We start from the raw sequence: 24,816 nt of genomic DNA, 5'->3' as shown, positions 1-24,816 counted from the left end.
TATCTACTTAACCGCTGGACTAATCAACATTCAACACAAAGCTTTTAGTACCTTCGGTTTCATCAATTTGATACTTCTGTGCAAATCAAAATTTTGTAGCTATCACAGGTCGGCCGGAAATGACGTGACTTAATGTTCGGCCAATTTTGATGCGGAACATTGAACTGCGGCAATCGCTCTCAAGAACTCAGCATAAATTAAGCTAGATGCAATATATTTGCATAAGAGGACTCAAAATACATATGGCTATGAAACCACGATCTCGGATTTTCTTCATTTAAAAGAAAAAAAAATTGAAAGCCATATAAATATAACCTCATAAATTATGTTTGTGAATTTTTCCCTATAGTTTTTGACTTTTTGCAAACAAGCGGAATATACGGATAAACACATACCGATGACTTACTCTGGAAAGTTTTCGCCCGATAGCTTAAAGGTAGTGTGCCACCTTTGAAAGATTTCCCATTTTATTTTTCCTAGGATAAGAAGCTTCTGTTTTTACCTAATATCGCAAAAAATCAAAAAATGGGCCAGGAATAGTGCCTTTTTCGCCTAAAAGTTTATCGGTTTTTCGATATGTATAACAACTGTAGTGGGCTGACCTGCAAACAGGCGTCGGCAACAATCGCGAAGACAAAGGTCAATATAGAGTTACGACGTACGGGAATGAGTTATCAGCTGTCTAATTGTAGACAACACAATGTCGAGCCTTAACCCTCGCCCGTATAGGGGGGGGGGGTCGAACGGACCCCCCCCCCCCATGGTTTTTCGCGAATAACTCGCGTAAAAAGCGGCCGATCGCGACGAAACTTTCAGTACCCTCGCGTTAATCAATTTTACACCTACCCTGAAAATTGCATGACCCTGAACCCAATGACCTTTGACCTGTGACCTACTTTTCGAGACCATGTTTGGCCGTAATCGCGATTCGACGTATGTCGGCTCGCATTAGCCGCGCGTTTGCAGTCTTTTCGTGGTTTCAAGCGTTCAAACATGTGATATGATGCTGCCCCCATGCATTAGGGTGGGTGTCAAGGTCACCTGAAGGTCAGGTCAGGTCATTGACCTTTGGTGACCTCGGTTCACTTTTTTGAGTTTTACATGTTTCTAGGCCAGTTTTTGGAGCTGAATTCGAATTTAGCAGCCTTATGAACATTTACGAAGTAGTTTTGGTGCCTTCGTAACATGTTACGAAGCTGTCAGAGGTGGTTGACACCTACTAGGAATACCCGGCAGGACCCCTACTGGTTGACCTGACCTGACCTGACCCGACCTGGACTAAATGCATAAAGACATCATCTGTGATCAAAACTAACATGATATTCGTGATCAGCGCCCCGAAAAACCCCGTAGCAGCCACACTTTACGACGTTCTAACAGGTCCCGATTTTCCCGACTTTTAGGTCATTGACCTGACCTGCAAGGTCAACCAATGACCTAGGACCTTAAAATTGGGTGTCATCGGCTTCCTCTCGTCACGGGCAACACGCTCGTTTTTTCCGCGAAGCTCTAGCTCGATCAGGGGCGAAACGGCAAGGGGGGGGAGTCCAACGGACCCCCCCCCCCCTTATACGTTCGCGGCTGGAAAAACACCAATACGGGCGAGGGTTAAACTGTAAGCCTGTATTGGTATTGTTTCTTTTATTTGGCTGTCGAACATTATTTATGGTTTGAAATATGATTTTATGTAAAATAATTGATATGAAAAAGCCGTCTCTTAAGTTATGACCCCGTTTCACCACACGCAAGTGGCAGAAATGACAATGATCAGCTGACGCATTATTCTTGGCCGTAAGTCAGAGCGCGCGGCCCGACGCACCACCACCGCACCACAAAGTATGAGCAGAAGCCGCGCCCAAAGCCAGGGCCCCGGTAACGTGAGGTAGTCGAGTCGGGGCAGCGTGCGCTGACCCAAGCCGGGGCCGCAGCTTTGGGCGCGGTCTACCGCATCCCCGCGGGCAGCCCCGGGCTATCACATGACACCGGGAGGACGCGCGGCCCCGGCTTGGGTCAGCGCACGCTGCCCCGACTCGGCTACCTCACGTTACCGGGGCCCTGGCTTTGGGCGCGGTCTACCGCACCACCTAACAGGCGTGTTCGAAACCGCAGGAGATGATGATGAACGGGTTTATCGAAACCTGATTGGATGAGCATATCGGTAATAGCGATTTCAGTGTGTGCATTTATTGTTCATAGTGGTGTGAAATGTGGTTGGGGTACGACCGACAACCCGTCGGGACGAATTTCGCACTGGGGTACTCAAAATTTGAAGAATTTAAGACGTTTCCATGAGTTTTGAAGGTATGGATAAGTTCTAAAAATCCGGTTCTCCTTATCTGGGCCATTAACTCCATACGGTCCAGGAAAGCTGGCACACTACCTTTAACCCGGCAGTTGCTGGGGTATTTCGCCACCCACCGTTTGCTGGGGGGGGGGGGGGCGTTAAACGCCCCCAGCCGATAACTCGAGAACCAATAGGCGCAGCGAAACGCACGAGGCGGCAAACGAAAGAGCGCGACGAGACGCTTCAGATGAGTACTTTAAAGTTGAATTTTGAGGTCACAGGTGAGGTCAAGGTCAGGTCAAACACCTGAAATCGGGCTTTCAGTAGCATGGACTTCAGGACTTCGCAATGGGCGCCTCTCGCCATAAACTCTGTCAAAACGGTGCACAATCCATCTTATAAGGCCTACAAGAGTGTCAGCTCCATGTAGGGGTCAGTCAAGCATAGGTCAGGGTCAAGGTCAGGTCAACCGGGTAGGCACATATCCCCGAAAATCAAAACTGATATTCGCAGCCTGTGACACATGTTTTATAGGTAATTTGGGGCGTAGAACACGATGGTGACATTCATTTTATCATATGTGTACGTGTTTGGCTCAAAAAGTTCAATTTAAGAAATTCATATATCATGGTCGTGAAGAAGTCACGAAAAATTGCCAAGATTCAGTTCAAGATTATGGAAAATGCGGAACGATAATCAATGATCGAAGATAGCCATTTGATTGACCATGGTATTGGCAGTCTAATGGCGTTTACGGCATGTCTGTATGTCTATTCTGTGATTTTATATGATTTTTTGAACATATGCCGTTTTTGGTCGAAAACTCAGAAATCATGACGTCACTAAAACCTCGATATCTCAAAAATTTTCCGACCGATTTTTTTGAAACTTTGTCACAATAAACTTCAATCAATTCCCTACAGGTACGCAAATTTTGGCGCGCCTGCGGCGCGCCGTTTTTATGCTATGGCCCGGCGAAAAAAGTGGGGGCGTTTAACGCCCCCCCCAGCAACTCGCGGGTTAAAAAAGACCAAGTTATTGGCTCTTACATTTTGCCTTAGTCAATTTTTCACAATTATCAATGCTTCAAACTAAATTTTCAGTACGTTTTGACATAGTGCACTAAAAATAGCGCTATTGTGCTCCTGAGCTTAAGCTGCATCTGATACATAGATACCTTTTTGTGGAAAAAATTCAATTTCGAAATTTGACTTTTTGGGACTGAAAGTGACCTGACCTGCATTATATTTAGCTGAAAATGGCCTCAGATGACACAGACGTCACTGATGTCGAAATATAGGGTAGGGTGGGGGCGGGTAAAGGCCCACCCCTCTTTTTTGTGAAATGCTCTACTATTCGGAGAAGCATTGATAGCCATTTTCAAGAGCACGCAGGAATCTGCTTGTACTCCCTTTTTTCCACAAGTGGGGTTTTCTGGAGGTAAAATGTAGATTGGTATAGTCTGACTTTTTTTAGGAATTACATGCATTCTTAGTGCTAAAACTTTGTCTGATAGAGATTGAAGAAGGCACTACAAGTTTGCTATTTCGAACCTGCAGATTTAAGCCATGCTTGGAGCATTTATTTGTTTGCAACACAATTGTGACAGGCTTCATGAAGGTAAATTTTGTTTTGAATGTGCTGTTGGGATAATACGCCCACTTTGGTGTGGGGCAAAGCGCCCATCATGGACCAACGGGAGTTATACAGTACGGACAACTGCGAGCATTTTGGGCTCAAAGTGATTGGCGGGATACGTTTCTAATGCTAAGGATTCTTATTAAATATGCAATTTGCTGGTTAGGAATTCGTCTAGAACGATTTATTTGCAGGATTTGATCTCTGCTCCTAAAGGCACTGAGAGGCGTTGACTGAATAAGGACTGGGGTGGCGACAGCAGTGTTTAAGATGTTTTTAATAATGCAACCTGTCGAGTAAATGAGGCATGGATGAATGTTACATTATTTTGCCAGAGTATCCAAATTGTAATGAAACGTTCAGGACGGGGCGTTATGCCCCAAATCCTCTCAAATCGGACGGCATATCTCAAAAACCGTGCATGCCATACGTTTCTGATGTGTTATTCGAAGAAAGCTAAGGTAATGAGCTACCAGATCAGCTACTTATAGTTGTTCTTCAAATTTGTAAGATAAGGAGATACTGAGGCTGGGAAGTTAGGGTAGGCGCTTTGCCCCACCCTACCCAATGGCCAAAATGGATCGTTAAACATGTGTCACGTGGCCGATGTACGACATAAAATTTCTATGGCCTAAGACGACCTAGCTTTGACCTGAAAAATTCGAAGTACAAGTTCGATGCCCTCAGGATATCTATTATAATTATATCTATATAATTAAATCATTATATTTATTTGTTTATATTATAAATCATTATATTTGAGTATATAATGATTTTATCAGACAGAAAATACATATGGCTTTGAAAAGAGTCATGTGTGTGCCGGGCGGGGACCGTATCTGGCTGCGGATGGCCGATGGAGGGAGGGGTGGGGGTGTGCCACGTCACAGGCGCGGCTATAACAGGGGGCGGCCAGTGACCGGTCGTCAGTCGAGTGGTGTACCGAGCGCGGTCAGCTGCACTGTTCGGAGCGACCGACGGACGCGGACGGACGGAGCGCCCGTACAGCGGAGAGAGAGTGGACCGGCCGGTGTGTGACGGGCAGTCCCGGAGAGCGGACCCGCCAACAGACCTGCTCGGTGAGATATCAGAGTAGAACCAGTCAGAGAACTAACCGAAACAGGCGTGTTTCATTCATTATCAACAAGCCATGGGCGGTGCTTAACCCGTAACCACCCAGCCAACTATGGAGTTGACATAGCGGCTGGCGTTGACGGCAGTCCCCAGTGCGGTGAATATATAAACGATACGTTACGCGGTCCATATAACTCATGGTCTGGGACTTTAAATGCGTCCTTAATGATCCTATAGTTGAGGACATCGGCACTCGGTCCGGTGCTCTAATAGTTAGACAAAATAGAATAGTAATATAAGACAGTCTTCAGTTTGGTGTAACAGCAAACGCCGTGATCAGTTTGGCTCACATTAGACGATTTCCAAACATCAACATGATCCTTCAGCAGCAGGCTCTCGACTCCTGTTCAGCCTTGAATTCCTGACGCATGCAATACGTGCCCCTAAATGCTGGCCTAGTGGAGATCTGCAGTATGTTTGTACCCGAACAGATGCCTACAGAAGTGGGTGTTTATGTTTCTAACCGGTGCCGCGCTGCCGAGCTCGAGGCCGGTCGTGCTGGCTATTCAGGCCTTCATGGTCTATGGCACACGCTCGAATATGTAGCAGTATCGTAAGGCATTTAACGCCACTGCTGTGTTCTGTACTCTGCAGTTGCTCGTGACACTTTTAGGTGCAATGCATTTATTGATGAAAAAATTATACATTTACCTAAAGCCATTTGTGACCATTTGTGAAACATTATTTGAAATAATTGAACATTTTTTTTTTCTAAAGATTTCGGGTGCTCACGTTGTACGAGTACATTTATTGATGGTACGGGGACCCGCAGTTGCTACTGTACAGCGTCAGCGACCCTGAGTAAATTGTCCCAGCACCCTCACAGGGAACAACGATAAGCTGTCGGAGGGCACTCACAGAAAACTTCAGCTGCTCTTGTACAGGGACTGGCAGTCGCTATCAATGTTATCGGTTGTTACTGGGCAGGACAGACGGCTAGAGTTGCGGTTCGTGTACAGTAGCAACTGCGGGTCCCCGTACTACGACTTGCGCTGTCTATTATTTCTATTCTGTCTGTTAGTTATTGTCACTTATTATGGTTCTCGTCTCTCGATAGTGCAATGTGCTAGATATGGCGCAGTACCTATAGGCTACAATAAAGCCTGTTACACAAACGCTCAGATAGTCTGCTATCGGACATGCCCTAGCATTATCTACCAAGTAGATGAGTACATCTACACCATGATAACCAATATCATCGGTCCGAGACCTTGCGATTAATTGGAAAGTTGGATTGCATGCTCTCCGGCGAGCTGCAATGATGTCGCCATGCGAGTGAGCTCCCGCCGCCGCCGGTTGCAGTTCAATCAAGGACAGCGGTCGCACTTCATGGTATGCAGGCTATAGTTCCATGTTTAATGGCAGACGTCAGTCAGTTCGGTGTTCTGCTGGTTAGACAACTGATGGTCCCGCTGGCGGCGGCGCGGCGGTTGCCGCCATAGCCGACCGCGTGGGTAAAGGGTTCTGTGCATCCGCGAGGTCCGCGCCCAACTGGTTTGTCTTCTGCACTCAATTCAGCTGGGCCATGACCCATGGGCACTGGTCGAACGCAGTGAATTATCTTTACACGATGACGACTGAAAAACTATATTGTAGCATAGCTTCTTAGATCTCTCTTCGCCAATCTCGTATGAGCTCAGCTGTTTGTTTTAGCCTTGAATATAATCATAATGTGAATGAAAACGAAAGTGATTGATCTTGCAAGAGACCCTTTAAACTTCACAGTACTTACATCTATTCAAGGTAGGCAATACAACCCATTTTCATCTAACCGTGGCGATGGATAACTTTCTGGTCCACGTTCCTTTTCCCACTTATCCATTGTCACCGTTCTTAGGTGTGACTATCGCGGTGGCTCCCTATATGATGGCAATCGGCACAGTTGAAATGCCGAAATAACACCTGACTGCCCTTGGAACTAAGACGGTTTTGTAATAAGCCGTAATGTACCTTGGAGTTCGACACGATTCTGGCCTTGTTTTTGGGCCAGACAATGTTGGTTAAGGAAAATTTTACTAGGCCATCGCCACTAAGCATGAACTCTATTGCCTAACCAGTTAACAACTGATGTAACGACCAGCGTGTTCCCATCGTACCGTTATCGTAGATCGTAGGCACATCGCAGATAAAACTAAGTGATTTTTGTGGTCAGTCCCAAATAACCACAGTGATCCGCATCGGCCACGATGTGGGCTTCGTGGCACGCCATTTGTGCAACGAATGTCGAAGGATTTTCTCAGCATCCAAAGAATTCGTGGGTGGGTGGATCTGTGAACTCAGTTAGAGCCCCCGCTCAGGTTCTAAGGCCGGGTCGCCCACCGGTTCCAGCCCCGGTCAGCTGAGAATAGGAGAGGGAGGGGCGGCTGAGGTGTTTCACCATCAGTACAAATCCTGCGTTCGCGTGCCGTGCGGATTGTAGAATGCCGCTGGCCCAGATGGGATTGCGGTGGGTTGTGAGCAGCGCACCGTTGCGGTCCACGGCTGGGTGAGTCTGCACGGACTGACTCAATGCCATCCTCGTGGGCTCGTGAGAATGAAGCGCGGAAACCAAACAGGCATGAAGAAGCATGAAAAGTGCTGGAATGACGCTGGAACTGTGAAGGATTCCTGTGCTATAAAGGGCCCGTGAAAAGGAAAAGCTATCGGTGATTTGAGGGTGTTTCAGTTAGCCACGCCAATCACTGTAAATTTTTTAACTACGCTACGCTATTGACGAACAGAGTTGTAAATGGGAGCAAGCGCTTTTCGATCTGACGATCATTTGCATTTGTGAGCTCCTCGTTCGTATAAAAGTGGTTATCTCTCATAAATGTCATACCGTTCACGCTTCTCCTGATTATCCTAATGCATTTCCATTCCTCTCTTCACCATCTGCTGCCTCTGAACTCATTTTATGACTCTCGCAATGTCGTAGAATTCATGAGCGATGTCTGAAAGAAGACGGGATGTGGTGTTGCACAAAAATTGCACGCTTTTAATGCCGCCATTTGGTCATTACGGTCGTTCAAGTGGTTGTTTGTGTCTGGGGCTGTTGAAAGAGTTAATAGCATATGTTTGACAAGCTACCCTTGCTGTTGGTTGTTAAGGAAATAACGTTCCATGAATAACTTGGGTCTTGGACACTTTTAAAAACCTATGCTCGGCATTCCCGGCGCACATGCCAGATTTCTAAGTTAAATATTTTGTGACCGTTCCCTGTTCCTGCAGTTCCTAAATTACCTATCGCCTCATGAGCACGACTATTCCTTTGCGCCCTAGCGATGACCTGCAGCAATGTACGAGGTTATGCAACAGGCAACCATCTACATAAAGTATGGCGCACCATAGCCGACACTCAGGTGTCAATGTTGTCAATGGGTAACACATGGCCGGACTCATCAGTATGCGCGGCATCCGACGGCGGCTGCGGACTGCTGAACCTCCAATCGATCCATCAGGGACCGGAGACACCGCTGGTCAGCTCACGTGTCTCGGCTCGCCGTATAAGCGGAAGGGTTTGCATATCCAAGTGGCCGCGGACACGGGCAGCGTCCCACCCAAGTTCGTGCAGCCTGATGTATGCCCAAATCGGCTGCAGACGCACTTAACGCATAACATATGCAGGGCGACTCAGCCCGGCTCTCAGTACAGGGCGACTCAGCCCGGCTCTGCCGTTTCCTGAGGTGCGATCCTCAGGGGCGATCCGAAGGTGCAGCTGAAGTTAAGCCGTCGTTTGGATGCATTTTGAGTTCTTTTTCCGACATGTTTTTTATGGCTGCAGCTACATAGACGAACGACTCATCAATTGAGCTCAAGGAATGCTTGCATCGGTATAGTGCTGCAGTGTGTGTGTGGGGGGGGGGGGCACACCTTGGAGAATGCTTATTCAAAGCTGATTTCTGTAAGACCACTGAGGCCAGCGGCCAGCGGCCACTGAGGATTCCGCTAAACTTACATCAGGCGACTTAGGCGTTCGCGCCCGACCCAAGGTCACAGCAGGCGGTGACGACACCCTTGGAGTGCGTGAGGCGCCTGGTGAAGCGTGCATGTGACCCGCTCGGCGGCGCGGGCGGTGACCTTCCGGCGCCAGCATGCGTCCTGACCTTGTCGTGCGCCGCACGGTGCAGCCGATGAGCGAGCTCAGGTCACGGTTAGACTTTACTCGGAACTGCAGATAAATTTGCGTCCAGCTCAGTGGCTCCACACCGAGAGCCAGCTGCAAGGTGGTGTTTCTGTGGACATCAAAGCCAGCAAAATTTAGCAGTGGATTGGTTTTGTTGTCCTGGACGAGGGAGCTAAACACCAGCCACCACATAGATACAGCCGCCAATGGTGATCAATTGCTGCTCTCGAGGAGCGGTCTGCGCGGCTGCGTTTCTGACGCCCATCTGCATCAGTCGCGGAGCATGTAGTCTGTAGTGAGACAGACTATACCTGCTAGCGTGCTTGCATTCGCACCCGGGTAATAAAATAACGAGTTGTAAAATGTTCCCCATTGAGCGAGGTCAGATACGCATTACTGGGTACTCGGCTGCACGAGGGCTTGCGTGTGCAGTCCTCAATAGTTAATACGTTGTCATCGATGGAGCAAGCGTCTGCAAATGATTGCATTGATTGACATCAATGTCCTTCTCTTCTATCTATGCTGACCTAGGAGTAGGGCTGCATAAACCGGTTCGTCGCTTTACTTCTAGTGTCTTTTAAAGACAATCGCTCACCAATCAATCAATTTGTAGACGTTCAATGTTCTGTGTAGCGCCTCACTAACCGTCTCGCTGTGAAGTTAATCAAGCAGCGTGAATACTTTTTACATATAATTATATAAGCAAAAATAAGCAGTAAAGTTTATGCGACAATTGACCCTTATTGTTCTACTTATCTCTTATCATTAGTTTTGCTCTTAGACCTTCAAGGATCGCTCACAAGTACGAAATCTTTGGCGAGCTATCGCAAGTCCTGTGCTGACTCAGCTTTCTATCATTTACAGTCAGCAGATCATTAATGTTCTCAGTTGTTCATCAGCATTACTATAACGCTGACACCGTTTTTCTTCTTGCAGGAGATAATTTCCAAGGAGCGACGCACAGCCTCGAGATTCCATCGCCCGTTGGTGGCCTTAGTCTCACGCTGCATCAGCCAGGAGTGCTGGATAGCCCAAGTGATACCGCGGAGAATCGACGGCCTGTGGCCAACCTGGATGCTAACATTCTCTCCTCGTGACATCACCTAACATCGAAACGATGGAGATCCTCGGACTCGTCATAACACCTATGATGTTCTCGTGCATCAAAGGACTACTGGTCACGGCCGCTGTTCTGTTTGCACTGAGCTTCAAGTTCTGTGACAATCCGGTACTGAAATGCATGCCGAGAAGGACTCGGCCCCTCATTGGGAACCTTCTGGATCTTCCCACTTCCCTGACCACGCTCATCCCCACCATGCGCATGTGGGTCGAGTACTTCCCAGGCATCTGTTACGGCTACGTGCTCTGGTTCCACTACGTACTGGTCTCGACGGCCGAGTACGTCGAACCAGTGATGAACAGCAAGAAGTTCCTCAACAAGGGCCTCGACTACGACTCCCTGCGCCCGTGGTTCGGCGAGGGTCTACTGACCGGTTCTGGAGAGCACTGGCACAAGCACCGCAAGCTGCTGACGCCGACCTTCCACTTCTCGATTCTGGACCAGTTCCTGCCCATCTTCCAGCAGCACAGTCAGGCGCTGGTTCGCACCCTGCAGGAGCGCGTGCAGCGCTCGTCCACCGTGAACGTGTGGCCTCTGGTGGGCGACACGACGCTGGACGCCATCTGCCACACTGCCATGGGTGTGGAGCTCGGCGCGCGTGAGGACGCCTACCGACGAGCCGTCATCGAGATGGGCAACATCGTGCAGCAAAAGTCCATCCGGCCGTGGCTCCGCATTCCGTTTGTGTTCCGCATGCTCGGCAAGGAGCAGCACCAGAAGGACACACTGGCCATCCTGCACGGATTCTCGCGCTCGGTGATCGCCAAACGACGCCAAGAACTCCTGGAGGAGGGCCACCTCGGTGACAGCGGCTTCTGCATCGAGGACATGCCCGTGACGAAGAGACGCCTGGCTTTCCTCGATCTTCTCATCATGACAGCGCAGGATGGCGCCGTCATGAGCGACGAAGATATCCGCGAAGAGGTGGACACGTTCATGTTCGAGGGCCACGACACAACTACTTCGTGCATCAACTGGGCACTGTACAACATCGCCCGCTCTCCAGACGTTCAGCGCAAGATTGAGCGCGAGCTCGACGAGGTGTTTGCCGGTGATGACCGTGCGCCGTCTCGCGAGGACATCGGCAACCTGAAGTACCTCGAGTGCGCCATCAAAGAGTCGATGCGTCTGTTCCCTCCTGTGACGCTCTTCAGTCGGAGGACGTACGAGACGGCACAGATCCGCGAGTACGAGATCCCGCCGGGCATCGACATTCTCATCTTCCCATACATGATCCACCGCGACCCCAACCACTGGCCGGAGCCGGACCGCTACGACCCTGACCGCTTCCTGCCGGAGGCGATGAAGGGCCGACACCCCTACAGCTACGTCCCCTTCTCAGCAGGGCTGCGAAACTGCATCGGCCAGCGCTTCGCCATGCTGGAGGTCAAGATCATGGTGGCCGCCATCCTGCGCAAGTTCTGGGTGGAGACCAACGAGAAATATGAGGATCTCGTCTTCGAGATGAGCCTCACCATCCAGAAGCACGGGCCGCTCAACATCAAGTTCGTGCCCAAGACGCGAAAGGCGGAGATGATCCGTTCCGGTTGAGAGAGACGCGCGCCGCACTATGCATCCGGTTAGAGCACAAGCTGCTTGGCTGCCCAAACGTCAGCGGTGACGCACTCCGGTGTATGATATCATTAAACCGGATGCTTTGCAAAGTGCATGGTCTAGATTTAGACAAAGTCGAGCAAGGTGGGAGCTTCCGCAATGACAGGGAATGTCCGCTGAATCAGTGATGATAGCTGATTTTGCGCTCGACAACTCAACTTGATAGGGTCAGTTGAAGACTTATATTGAGTCAAAGCGTGTTTCGCTTCGGTGGCATTGTGATGAAGTCTCCAGAGTGAATAAGTTGTGGCTTTACGGGTGTGGGGTTTGGCTGTGGAGATGGCTCATGTGATGGCTTCATATACATCATTAACCTTTTCGGTACGAGTGTCATGGACAAGTGCAGCGGCCAGAAATAACATCAAACCACTTGCGCTAGTGAACGGACTGGTGCGTGTGCTGCTTATCTAGCATGACTGGCAGCAGTGACTCGTAGTCGGTACCATGTTCATTGTTCAGTGCTCTCTGCCGTGACTTCTGTCTACCGCTAATCGGCTTTTCACACTACACCTATTACGCATGCTTGCTTATCCCGAGTTGCTCGGTGTACCAATAGCGATCTTGCGGGTGGTCAGTGAGATGTCAATCGTTCAGCTGAGTGTATATTATTGTACGTTCACATTGTTATTGTTCAGGCTTTTCTTAGTCTTCGCCTAGGCCTGAAACAACTTGGCATCTTAGTGTTATAAGATTAGTAGGTCGAAAGGTACAACTGTCCATGGATTCTGTACAACGTGTCATCCTGTCCGACATGTGTTATATCCTTGTGAAATATGTATGAGCCTTTAGAAGGTTGTGTTTTTAATAAACGCCACGTTGAGCCGGTGTATTTAAAAAGAGCCGCCTACGTGTTGCTCTATTCTTATCCAGGTCAGAAGTCTACCAAGTCGCCGCCGTTTTAGCCGAGCAGACTAGGCCCTACACTATCGATTTCAGCAGGATCCGGTTTTCCCATTGCAGCGTTTCTGGCAGCAGGTTTGCCCGGGCCGCCTCGGTGCGATGCGTCGCTTGCCTCACCGCTCGACGAACTGGCGGAACCGGTGGGAGGCTCGCGGCGCGCGCCGAGGCTTGGTCTGTCTGTCTGCGGGTGGCCGCCGACCCGCTCGGGCCGGTCTGAGCAGTGGGCACGGCTCGGCTCGTGACGGTCACGGGGCCGGGATGACTCCAAGGTCGCTAACTGGAGTACCGGGTCCCGGCCAGATGCCGAAATAAACCGTGACCGAGCACAAACAGCAATCTGCCGATCCACGAAATTCGCGACTGATGTCATGAGCTGCGCGGTTGCGTATGGCATGGTCAAGATGAAGCAACTGGAGAGTGTCATAAACCAGTCTAATATTTCAAACAGAACGCCAAAAATGAATAAATCATTATCTTATTTTGTAAAGACATTAGCAAGAACAAGAATTAAAAAAAAAAACAGACTTGCGTTGCGGATTGCCCTAACCGTCTCGGGTCGATTCTAATGTAGCTGCTATCTCAATATATTGAGATAGAGCAAAACTATAGTTTGAGTAACTTGAAAATAGAGCAAACTATAGTTTGCTGGAGATATCAGGAAACATAACTGACTCATAGAAACGGTTCCTCAACGCACGCCACGGTTCCCCTTCCTTCATCAGCACCACAATCACATGACGAGTCTGACGAGCTACCAGGTCACCGCAGAACCGAGGCACTGTGTGTGGCGCTGAAAACTGAATCTATCCCGATGCAGCACGTAGCGGCTGGGAAGCTTCACCCCCGGACCATCGTCGGGTCATGAGAGACACAGGCCCCGGCAGCCAAAACAAGTGATAGCGAACCTCCACCCGCGCCCCGTAGGGGGGCCGAAACGGCCCCCCCCCCCGTCCTTTTAGGTCGATATCTCCTAAACGGCTGAAGATATCGCCACCAAATTTTCAGAACCCCTCCGGGCATTAATTTTACACATTGTGACAAATAGAATTTCCAAAGGCTATGATAGGTTGGACACAAATGACGTCAGAATGACGTCATGTTCTGTCATTTTCGACCGAAAAAAGACCTTCGCGAGAAGACCTGTCAGGCCCGAGCTTTGAAGATACAGAAAAATGATCATGACATAAAAGGTGTAGAATTAACAGGGCTACAAAACTGCTATCTCGGATTTTTGAAATTTTTGAGTTTTGGCCCCCAAAAATCAAAAAAGCATTTTTTTCTATATATTAGCCAAAAAATCCACAAAGTTTTTTGAGTTTCGAAAAAAAACGGAATATATGTGATAGTACCTACCGTCTTCTATCTACATACCAAATTTCAGATCGATACCTCGTTTTTTGGCCAAATTATAGTGAAAAATTGTTCAAAAATGATGACGTCAAATTTTCAAACTCAATTTTTGGCAATTCTAGACCTTGTAGAGCAGAACAAAGACCACCATTAGACTCCCCGTGACGAGCTGCATCGAATCGATACCCATTTTATGCAAAAATATCAACTTTAAAATTTGACCTAATTTGACCTGACCTTGACCTGACCTTCACCAAAACGTGACCTAGGCTGGCCCCAAAGACTGCCTAACCCACATAATCGCATTTGTCATGTAAAATGGACCATAAAACATGTATCACACGACACTTTCATATTGTGAGCCCCGGTGACCTGACCTCGCTGTGACCTGACCTGGTATCAGTGACCTGAGATAGCAAATTATGTGTTTGACGAACAATGTACGATCGATGGTTTTCAATAAATTACCAATTAACTCGATTTCACAACACATTTCTTGAAATGCCTGTGAACGGTGAAAATCTGACCTTTGACCTGACTTGTAACGTCATCGGTTTGACCTAGGTCAATGAAATTTGGTCACAAGGTAGTTCCCGGGTGGGGCTATCGAACGCCGTTTGAATTTTGAAAATCGGCCGGTAACTTTCTGAGATCTTAGGGGGGGGGCCGAAACGCCCCCCTTACGGGTGGTAGGGTCCGCCGGTAGCCCTACGGGGCGCGAGTTAACAGATAGCACCTGAAAAAAAAAATGAGATCGATCCCATAGATGAACTAAGCAAACAACTAAGCAACATTTATAGCATAACAAAAAATATCAATAATTAAAATGCAAATAAAACAGTAGTGACATAAAAATGCATCGGAAATATTTTATCGTCCGCATAAACAAAAAAGAGGATATTTAGCTTACTCTGATTTAGGTATATCATAACGAACGAACTACATTTTCAATCACGCTGAGCTTCAAGGCATTCGTTGTTAAATGAAGCAGAATCACCAGCACAGAACATTTTAATGTATTCATAAATGAATCACGTACTTTGTCATCCATGTGCTGCGTTCTTAGGCTTAAAAGACGAAATACACATTATTGATAAAAAAGACGAAAAACCCATTATTGATAAAGAATGGGATAACAACTTATTACCAGAGATAAGGGAGTGTTCTGCACTTGTGATGCAGTATTGGAGATACGCATCACGTAGAAAGCGGCTCTCGAGGCGGCTGGTGCCCCTTTCTTGCCCTTTTTAGGGAAGAGGCGGTCTGGAAAAGTGTTGGCTATGAACAGGACTTCAAGTACTGATGAATTTGCGTCTAAATGAACAGGAGTGGCATGAACCATATGCAACATGTACGTACAGTGCTCCCTAATCTAAAGCCGGTTCTCAAGGTCAGGTGGCGCAAAGAAGGCCCAGCCGTGTACGCAACATCCGTGCGTGGCGTTCGTAGTTACGGCTAGTAAGCGCATGATTTCAGAAGTCTCTTGAGAAGACCAACTACACGCGTCGGGTTGGTACTTTTTTAGTGATGCAACTTTAGTGATTAAGGCGGGTAATGAAGTTGTAAGTGAGAGGATAATCACGTAGATATCCGATCATTCTATATTCTAGGTTTATAAGCTTATATTTACGCACGTGCAGCCGTGCCCGACCCCAAGGAGGTATTCTAATGACGGAACAGATTTTCCTTGGTGGGACTAGAATAGCGCTCTACTTGAAATATGTAGTACGGCATTCAAGTAACACAAATACCTAAGTTTTAAACTTGAACCAACTGATAGTGAGTTGCACTTGATTTGCACCCAACATTTATAGCGTCTGACAGTAGATTATTCTATATTTGGATACAGGCCGGACATGAAAAATACCATTGTGCGGCTATAGTTCATTATCGAGTCTGTAAAATTCCCCGACAAATCGGCTCGATGCTGACGGACTGTTGACAGCACCGACGGAATAATAATCAATAAATTATGCTCGATGCAACTGTGGAAGGTGTACTTACCCTCAGGTCCTGTCTACTCAAGGCCATCCATGGACAATCCATGGATTGTCTTTACCACAGCAATGATGGATAATAGCTATCAATACATCAATACCTGGGACTGGGTGGGACGGTGCTAGTTTTTTCTTCGTTGGAAGGAAGGGAAACTCACGGCAATGGATTTACTTAACTATCTTCTTACGTTAATTTTTCTTGCCTGCCTGTAAATAGAAATTCCCTACCTGCTGTTAAGTAATGGACGATGCTCATTAGTCATTACAGATAATCACCTTATTGTGGGCGAATGTCACGAGAGAAGACGCAATTAAGATCAAGGTTGACGGCTTTGACATGGAAGAGTGGGGTGCTAAATATTGCTTATCAAATACCGCACGACTGATCGGACACTGGCAAGTGGCAGTATCATGAACTTGGCGAACACAAAGCTAACGAAAACAGGCATTGTCGCTAAAGTTGGTGATTGATTTGATCACCCTCATAAGTTACGATGAGTACAGCTTTATATAATGATTGTTAACAGTTACAAAAAAGCATGAATTTCCACTCATATAGCTCACCCGATATAATGGCCAGCGTTATGAGTGTAACTGTACAAAATACCCCAGATATCGCTTAGCAATCAGGATCTTTACTTCAGTGACCCGGCAAACGCAATCACTCGGAAGCACAATTCATTCGCAATTCATCCAATTATTCTACACCTTTTTAGACATTGTGCAGGCATTCGGCTGTGAAGGAGACCACCGTCTCACTCTTCCGGTGCGCCCTCCTTTATAAATCGGCTCCTGTTCAGTGTCGGGCAGAAGTTGTACCGGACGTGTCAGGTGAGTTCCAGCGGTGCTGGCTGTCGGACATTGTGGCGTCCTGTCCGACGTCCTGCTGTAGGCAATTCCAAAACTTGTTTGCAAAGTTGCTCAAGATATGCAAGGTGCATATGTCGAGTTTTTTCATATAGCATCGTGCTAAAAATTAATGTTCGAAGGACCATGGCTTGTAAAGTTGTGACTGCGTGAGCAATGATCATGTGCCTGCTTGTCGGTTTTCAGTGAAGCAGAGAGAGATTATTTCTCATTGGATGTCCGCTTTCGTAATGTGCCCAGAATAATTTATGGCTGTGCCGTGCTCATGCTCTGTATGCAGTACATAAGCTCCAAGATCGTATCGACGCAATCGTTTCGATGGTATTGTTTCACTTTAGTGCTGAGGATTCACCAAGTGCTTCTCAACGTCCTCGCCTGCTAAGGATAAGTTAAACCGACTTGCCCTACACTAAGCCCAAAAATCAACAAGCCTATGTAAATGTACTGATGTATGTATATGTATGTTTTTTGCTATGAACTCCGACTTCATTCACCCTCCCAGTCATGAAGCTGCTGCCCGTTCTCCTGCTGGTGGTCTGTGGGGCCCTGGCCAAGCCAGGGGACCTCTCCAAGATGCCGCCCCGGCTGGCCGAGTTCTTCAAGAAGAACTTTGGCACCCCTGGCGGCGCCAAGCCCCCGGCACGCGAGGAGGTCTCATACACCCTGGTCGAGAAGAACGACAAATTTGAGGTAAGATGCTGTAGAATATGTTACAATTTTCTGTGTAACTTGCTTACTGTTTATTTCGTAACTTGCTTCCAACTCAGCACTTGCATTGCGTTTAACTGAAGTTAAGAATGTTCATACACCTTTGGCTCATGGCTGTGTGATAAGTCAGCCATCACGGTCGACACACCCTCCATGCTACCAACAGCTACCTGTCATGTGCCGGTACACTAATGACACTGATCCCGTCGCTCCGCTGCTCACGATCGCTGACATCTCTCCCCAGGAGCGCATCTACCCGGCCTGGAACTGGGTGTGCATCGAGGTGAAGTCCGAGGGAGACCACATGATGGACTTCCTCGAGCTGGCCATGTACATGCAGGGTGAGAACGCCGCCGGCGAGCTGATGCAGCTCACCATCCCGGTGATGATGCAGCGCCGCGCCGGCGGAGGTGCGGCCATGTGCGCGCCGCTGCCGGCCTCCCACCAGGCCAGCCTCCCGGCGCCGCTGACGGATAACATCCGTCTGGTGGCCGTGCCGCAGACGGCCGTCTACGTGCGCCGCTTCGGCGGCGTGGCACAGCGCAAGGACTGGGCCGAGCAGGCTGGCACGCTGCAGCGTCACCTCACCGAGGCCGAGCGCGCCTTCCAGAGCACCGTCATCTCGGCCATGTTCTCCGACCCGGCCCAGCGCGAGGGGCGCCGCAACGAGATCTGGCTCATCAAGGCCTGAGCGCGCGCCACTACCAGCCGCGGACGGCGGCACTCCCAGTGTGTCCCGGCTGCCAGTCACTGATGGCGTCATCAAAGGCTGATGATGTCACAGGTTGTTGACGTCGGACACCGTAAGATGCTGTCCTTAGATGTTGTGTCGTTATAAACGATCGGACATTGCCGAAAATGACCAGATATATGATTATGGTTTTGGTAATCCTTCATTTTATTTGGCGTAAACTGAGCGGATGTCTGTTTATCTACCTATCCTTACCTATAATTTTGTTTTTATAAATCAACGTGTTCTAGACATTTGTTTGAACTCCCCTATCTTCACAGCAACAAAGCTGTTCAAATACACATTTCTTTCTTCTAGCTGCCGTTTACATCGTATCTAGAGCAAATCCACGGTGCTGGAGCGAAGAGCGAAGACATTTCACATCATGTCGTCTCCGTTTTGTCCTTCATACCGCCTGCATTTGGTTGACACCCGTAAAAGTTAATAACTTCAAGGAGTTGCAAGTCACACGATGTAAGCAGTAAATTCCAGAAGCGCATAGCGCTGCGTCTTGCGGTATGAGCTTCGAAGAACGTCTAAAGAAACAGGACGGATAAAAGCCGCAGCTATGTCGCGCCGAAGTCCTCGTCTTGGTGGCCTGATTACAACCTGTAAAGGTGTAAGACCGGTTCCAATACTCATTAAACCTTGTCTTGTGCTCATGTCCCTCGTTTGTCCAGCCGCGTTATGGGTGCGCCTTTTTCACCGACGTGAAGGCCATAGAACAGAAGTCGTCCCGGGTGCCTGATTAGAGCTGAGAATCAGCGGCAAGAAGTCATGAGGTACACGGATGTGATGATTATAGTCCACGGGAGCTGATGAACGGCTTATGGCGGATGGTCATCGCGTCATCAGCCGATTCCATGCAGACATGTAACGTCAGTGCCTGTGCAAAATGGTTCAGTGAAAACTTCTGTGCTGAGCTGCCTTAATGATCCGGGCGCTCCAGCGCGAGTGGTGACTTCAAGAGACAGCAGCTGTTGTGTGGTTTTAGGGGTTGATTAAACAACAATCTTCTAACAACTGCTAAATATATGGAGCAAGGTCCCTTCAAATATCTTAGGCTTGAAACACTCTTTTTGCTAATTTAATTGGTTATAAGACTGCAAATACTCCAAAACAGCTACAAGTGACGTTTACATATTACATCAGCCACATACCTAATGCTGGAACTTTTCCAAAGAAAAGTCACGGTTTGGCCTACCAGCTATTTGATTGAGGTTATGCAGATAATCTGATAATGAGCTTAGAGTTACCCAATAAATCAAGAACACGAACTGCGCATCTGTACTTATCATGACTAAGGCGACCCTGACCAGTGCACAGTGCACAATCATTCTCCCATAGAATGACAGTGCTAGTGGCTACTTAACCTGGACACCGAACTCACTTGGCCTGACCGTGAACCGGGGGATTTCCACTCGGTACATAGCAGGACCAGCCTCACCGCTTCTGGCTGAACCATGACATTTTGTAGACCTGAACGGCCGTGGAGGGGTGGCACATTGCCTGCATTTCGGTGTACTCAGTACATCAAGGCATAAATTTAGAACGTTCAGTAAAACGTCTTCGCTACATTGCGTGGGTGGCTGGAAATGTCACTCATTTTTTGTCGATTGCCTTATATGTGTGCGTATGTACAGCAATCATTCGGTTTTACGGTTAGGGATTCCAGATAGATGACTCTGTTTTGGGCATGCATCCATAAACTGACAATATTGAACAGAGGTATTAAAGCGATAGTCTTTAACTGCAAGTTCGCTCTATATTCAAACCTGGAACCGTATGTTTGAGTGCGAGTCCTCGTACTGCAGTGATCTTACAGGATGAATGAGAAGGAGAGTGGGCACCGAGCAGCCCCGGGTCTCCTCGCCACTGTTCGCTCGATCTGCGCCCTTCTAGGACAATGAAGTTCTCCGTCTCCATTTTGTATTCGCGGCCTGTGCGTGAGATGGTAATGAGAAGACTGCAGCGGTCTTCGCGCTTTCACTTCCGTTTCGAACAGCCTTCGAAAAGATTTCCACATGTCGTTTCATTTGAAATTCAGAATTAGATTGCAAACTTCGAATTGTATTTGCTCCGAGTTGAAATTGATGAATGAAATGAAGCTGACGAATGGATCTGAAGCGTATACTCTTGACAGGCAACAAATGTAAACAAGGGAGGACCGAACCTAAAGCATTATAGATCGATCCACTCAGTTTGACTTACCTACCTAAAGATAGCATGTTTTGATATTTTTGCGTTGCAATGACTTCTTTTGCATGATGCTGAACTAAGCCTACAAACTACTGAGCCAAATACGGGTACATACGACATTATGAACAATTTGTCATCTGCACGTATAGTTTTATCAGTTGCGCAGGTCGCAGACGAGTTTTGTCTCCTAAATAAGTAAATTGATAATAAAAACTTGAATATTGGAATGATAAATCCTATATGCATAGGTACTGCACAATGTATATGCCTACACTGAACCCCATGCCAATTGACGAATTTAAGGAGGACCATGTTTTCCTCTCGTCTGCTCGTAACATATCAAAATCTAAAGAGACGTAAGGTCTCCAATCCAGCACAAAACATCATAAACTTAAATAAGTCTTACGTTTTAAGTCGTTAAAGTAATCTGAGAAGAAATCACCGTTGTCAGTCTCAAATTTTGAAAGAAAAAACTGAAGTTCGATCTTTGTTTCATTTTTAACAAATCAGGTCGATTTTATAGTAACCTTTGCGTCATAAGTTAAATTTTTGACATAGTAAACCCTGTCTGCGTCGTGTGAACAACTTAACACGGATACATTCTAGCATAATACAATGCACTGTGATGTATTCATCGTTTTCCAGCTATGTGCTTGTGCTACTTGTTGCAATAAATGTTTCAAATCTTATTTTTTAGACTGGAAATAAATTTCACCGAATCGTACCCATAATATCATTTAGCGTCCCTCATGGCTCCAAAACGCATAAAATGATCTTCACAATTTATGATCATTTACTTTTTGTTGTTCACGTCGCATTTGTGGTGTGCCGGTAACATATGCATACTTGCCATGCATCTAAAGATGACGACAATTGTCTTCCATCGTTGTATCGATAATAGCGACGCTACATAATACCAAACCGAGGTCAATCCCATCATGATCTAACCACAAAACCTCATCAGTGAATGTTTCCCAGAAGCATACCTGTAGCTCCTGCGCAGCCGAGCACCCGCGGTCGTCACAAGCTGGGACCAAGAGAAGACAATAAATCCATCACCCTGACCCCACCTTCTCGTCATCGTCAGCCTCATTACACCCACCACTAAATACGCCTCCACACGAACGGATGTTCTCGGTGACATACCTAACTGGCTCTCATCGGTGTGCTGAGAGGGATCATAGTCGGCTTTGTGACAATGCTGCCCCCCCCCCCCCTCCCACAAAGGCTCCCCAGGCCCCCACCCCCAGGCCCCAGCGGCGGCCATTTCCCCGATCCGCGTGGCTCCGTACAGACAATCCGTCATGTCTGTGGTTCGAGGGGTGGTACGTCGCAGACGTGCTACCGAATATGGCCTCCTCAGACTGGCGGAAACTCATCCGACGAACCACGTGTCCTGACGAGCCGCCAGTGGAGGCTGCCGCGGTCTCTCGCTGGTTTCAGAGCGTCCTCTAGCCCTGGTGACGGGCCGAGCGGTTACCGGCTGTGCTGGTGCTGGGTGGAGTCGTGGCTTCGCTGGTGGTGGTGCTCGCTGAAGTGGTGCTCCCGTCAATGCAGCCTGAAAACGCAGCTTTCGTTAATTACTGAACAAACGGGAACATTCGGCGATGATGTCAGATTATAAAGAATGGGACTGTCGATACTTAGTAGCACTTAGTAGCATCGAACGCGAATTACGTGCAAGTGATGTCATTGATTGGTACCGAAAAGTTTTATCCCAATCTCCTATTTCAAATGAGCTTAGAGCTATTATTGCAGAGCTGCTGCGCTGTTTCTTGTTATTGAAATATCGGACACGCAGTGACCCCAGAAATATTCTATCCAGTTGTGTGCGCTCAACTTATCTTGTTCCCCTTTTTCTTCTTGCTTGCAACTTGCATGGCGCAGTGGCCAATGAACACGATATCGCTACCTATATAATCTCTACGACCAAAAGAGTTATTGGGATGAGAGAGGAGGGGAAAACCTGCCTGGCTCAGGGTAGCAGCGGCTGCCCATCTCTGTCTCTGTATAGCCAAAGCAGCAGCGTCACAGCGAGCCTTCGTAATACGAGTAGTTATTTTGTTCGCTCCAATGTAAAATCGCTTGACATTTCGTCCTACATAATTAACCCGTCTCAGCATTAGACGTCACACGTATCGTGCAGAACAGTCCTAACTCCTCACCTGACCAGACGTCCTGCCCCGCACATCTCCTGGTGCAGTTGTCGTCCTCGAAGAACACTTCTTCATCCACGGCGTAGATATCGGCGTTATACTCGCAACCTTTAGAAAGATGAGGTTTGTTGAAACATCTTTTTAAAAATTGCTAGAATCATTTTTGTAATCATTGATAAGAAATAAGGTAAAACCTTTTAAGTTCAAATATTTTGTTTTCTTGAACAATTAATTTCTATTCGTCGGAGCTGAACTCACACTGTCCGCAGTCGCCGACGTCCTCCATTCGGACCACTGACGACACGCCGGTGATCGCAGAGGAGCGACACGCGATCCGGAAACACTTGGCCACGTCGTAATGCATCACCTGAGCAGCCAGAGAACCCGTCAGAGACTCTGCGATCATCGGAAACACTTGGAGAAAAATGTGCGATGATAACTATGCATGCATTTTTCACACGAAAGTGAAGTTACTTTTCTAATTTATTCTATTCGCTTTTCAGTATCAGTAAAAGGCCAGTTACTTTACTGCAGCACTAAGCATGATTAATCAGTCACCATTTTTTTTTTGTTTCAGACCCGCCAGAAAAACTGCAGTCACACGAAGCCTTGCCTGGTTGATCCGGAAGCAGATGCCACCACTGTTGCAGTGGTTGGCGGGACACGTACTGGCACACCGGTGCACCATAGAGAGGGATATCAGCAGCAGCAGCACGAGCCGAGCACTCAGCTGCCGAGGAACTGAGAAAGGGCGCACATATCGTGAATGACCGCAATGGGTTATGTTTTGCCAATTTAGACAGCCGCACCATCTTGCGATAGTTAACAGCTAAACCGCACTCCTTTTTTATTTATTCACTAATAGGTATAGCTAAACATGTAACTAAGTTCATTACTAAAAAGTGAGTTTAATCCATCGAAATTTTATGAACAGGCTTGGCTTGACATCAATAGATAAATACATCTTTATTACCGTTAGTTATTTTTTGGTCTCCAAAACCAGCTTAACAGCTTGATACGCTTTGCGCAATGTGCATATTTTCACGGTGCTGAGCTGGATGCATACCAGGCTCATAGGCCGGACCTCGGCCTCTATCCCTTGTAAAAAAATGTTTCTGCAGCTTAGCTGCCATGCAACTCTCGTGACGTTTTTTCGGTTGATAAATAACAATGATAACATGTGGTGAACAGCTATGGAGATATTGAGACTGTTCATGACCAGAATGATGTTCAAACTTTAGAAAGGTATTATTCAGTCCGCGCTCTATGTAGTGCTTAAAAAAAAGACCAAACATGTTTGTCAATTGTCACAGACTCACAACTGTGCAGCTTTTATATATAGTTCACTTCTTAGTTAGCGGTGTTGGCTATTTTCGGCTCAACAATACAAAAAATAATGCATTGAATGATAGCGATATCTATATTACTATTTGAGGAGGGTGCGTCTGTCCGTTACCGAGGTCCCGACTTGGTCGTGCTTTGCGTGGACTACAGGCCAGGCCGTTGCACCTAGCGCCCTGAAATTTGCACAACTTATAGATCAAGGATGCGCGACGTGCCTTTGAGGGGTCTCAGCTCGATCGGATTGATAGGGAGCGCGTGGCGCGTGCTCAAAAAGTGCAAATTTGCGTCATAGACTTTACATGTATAAATCGGCGTGCGAAATCGGGCGAAAACGGCTAATTTTGGCCGACACGGGTCCAGTTCCCGTGCAATATCTTGGTGACCATGGGTCCGACCGGCACGGGGAAAACAGCATCGTGTACAGAATTGAACGGGCTATTGAATGGTGTGCAATGCAGAGGATAGCACGCGCCACGTGCACCGGAGAGGGCACTTTTATTTGAAAAATTGCGGTTTTTGAGGGATTTTGGAATTAATTTTATTTTTAGGTGACCGTTAAATGGAGTGAGTTGAAACAACGCCTATTTGCAAGAGAAAGGTACCGCCTCTCATATAACAATTGTGAAAAGCTGATGGATCCAAATCAAGGTGGTGCAAATCACAGGAGAAAATG

At 47.5% G+C, this 24,816-nt stretch overlaps 3 protein-coding genes across 3 annotated transcripts; 2 read left to right on the top strand and 1 right to left on the bottom strand.

Moving 5' to 3' along the window:
• The first annotated feature begins 4,827 nt into the window (after nt 1-4,827).
• LOC122377920 (cytochrome P450 4C1-like) lies at nt 4,828-12,712 on the top strand. The gene is made up of 2 exons (XM_043358521.1): nt 4,828-5,001; nt 10,095-12,712. The coding sequence occupies exon 2, from the start codon at nt 10,276-10,278 to the stop codon at nt 11,827-11,829; it is 1,554 nt and encodes a 517-aa protein (XP_043214456.1). The 5' UTR covers nt 4,828-5,001; nt 10,095-10,275; the 3' UTR covers nt 11,830-12,712.
• A 4,466-nt stretch (nt 12,713-17,178) lies between these two features.
• LOC122377919 (heme-binding protein 1-like) lies at nt 17,179-18,779 on the top strand. The gene is made up of 2 exons (XM_043358520.1): nt 17,179-17,696; nt 17,959-18,779. Exons 1-2 carry the CDS (start codon nt 17,511-17,513, stop codon nt 18,403-18,405), a joined length of 633 nt encoding a protein of 210 aa, XP_043214455.1. The 5' UTR covers nt 17,179-17,510; the 3' UTR covers nt 18,406-18,779.
• Nucleotides 18,780-21,418: 2,639 nt separating this feature from the next.
• Nucleotides 21,419-23,560, bottom strand: LOC122377918. Its single transcript, XM_043358519.1, has 4 exons — nt 23,413-23,560; nt 23,058-23,166; nt 22,809-22,907; nt 21,419-22,201 (listed from the first exon to the last, which is right to left on the bottom strand). The coding sequence occupies exons 1-4, from the start codon at nt 23,485-23,487 to the stop codon at nt 22,095-22,097; spliced, it is 390 nt and encodes a 129-aa protein (XP_043214454.1). The 5' UTR covers nt 23,488-23,560; the 3' UTR covers nt 21,419-22,094.
• Nucleotides 23,561-24,816: the final 1,256 nt, after the last annotated feature.

Source organism: Amphibalanus amphitrite, unplaced genomic scaffold, assembly GCF_019059575.1.
Source record: "Amphibalanus amphitrite isolate SeventyFive unplaced genomic scaffold, NRLGWU_Aamphi_draft 000052F_arrow, whole genome shotgun sequence".
NCBI classification, from domain to species: Eukaryota; Metazoa; Arthropoda; class Thecostraca; order Balanomorpha; family Balanidae; genus Amphibalanus; species Amphibalanus amphitrite.
This window is presented reverse-complemented; position numbering and strand designations above follow the sequence as displayed.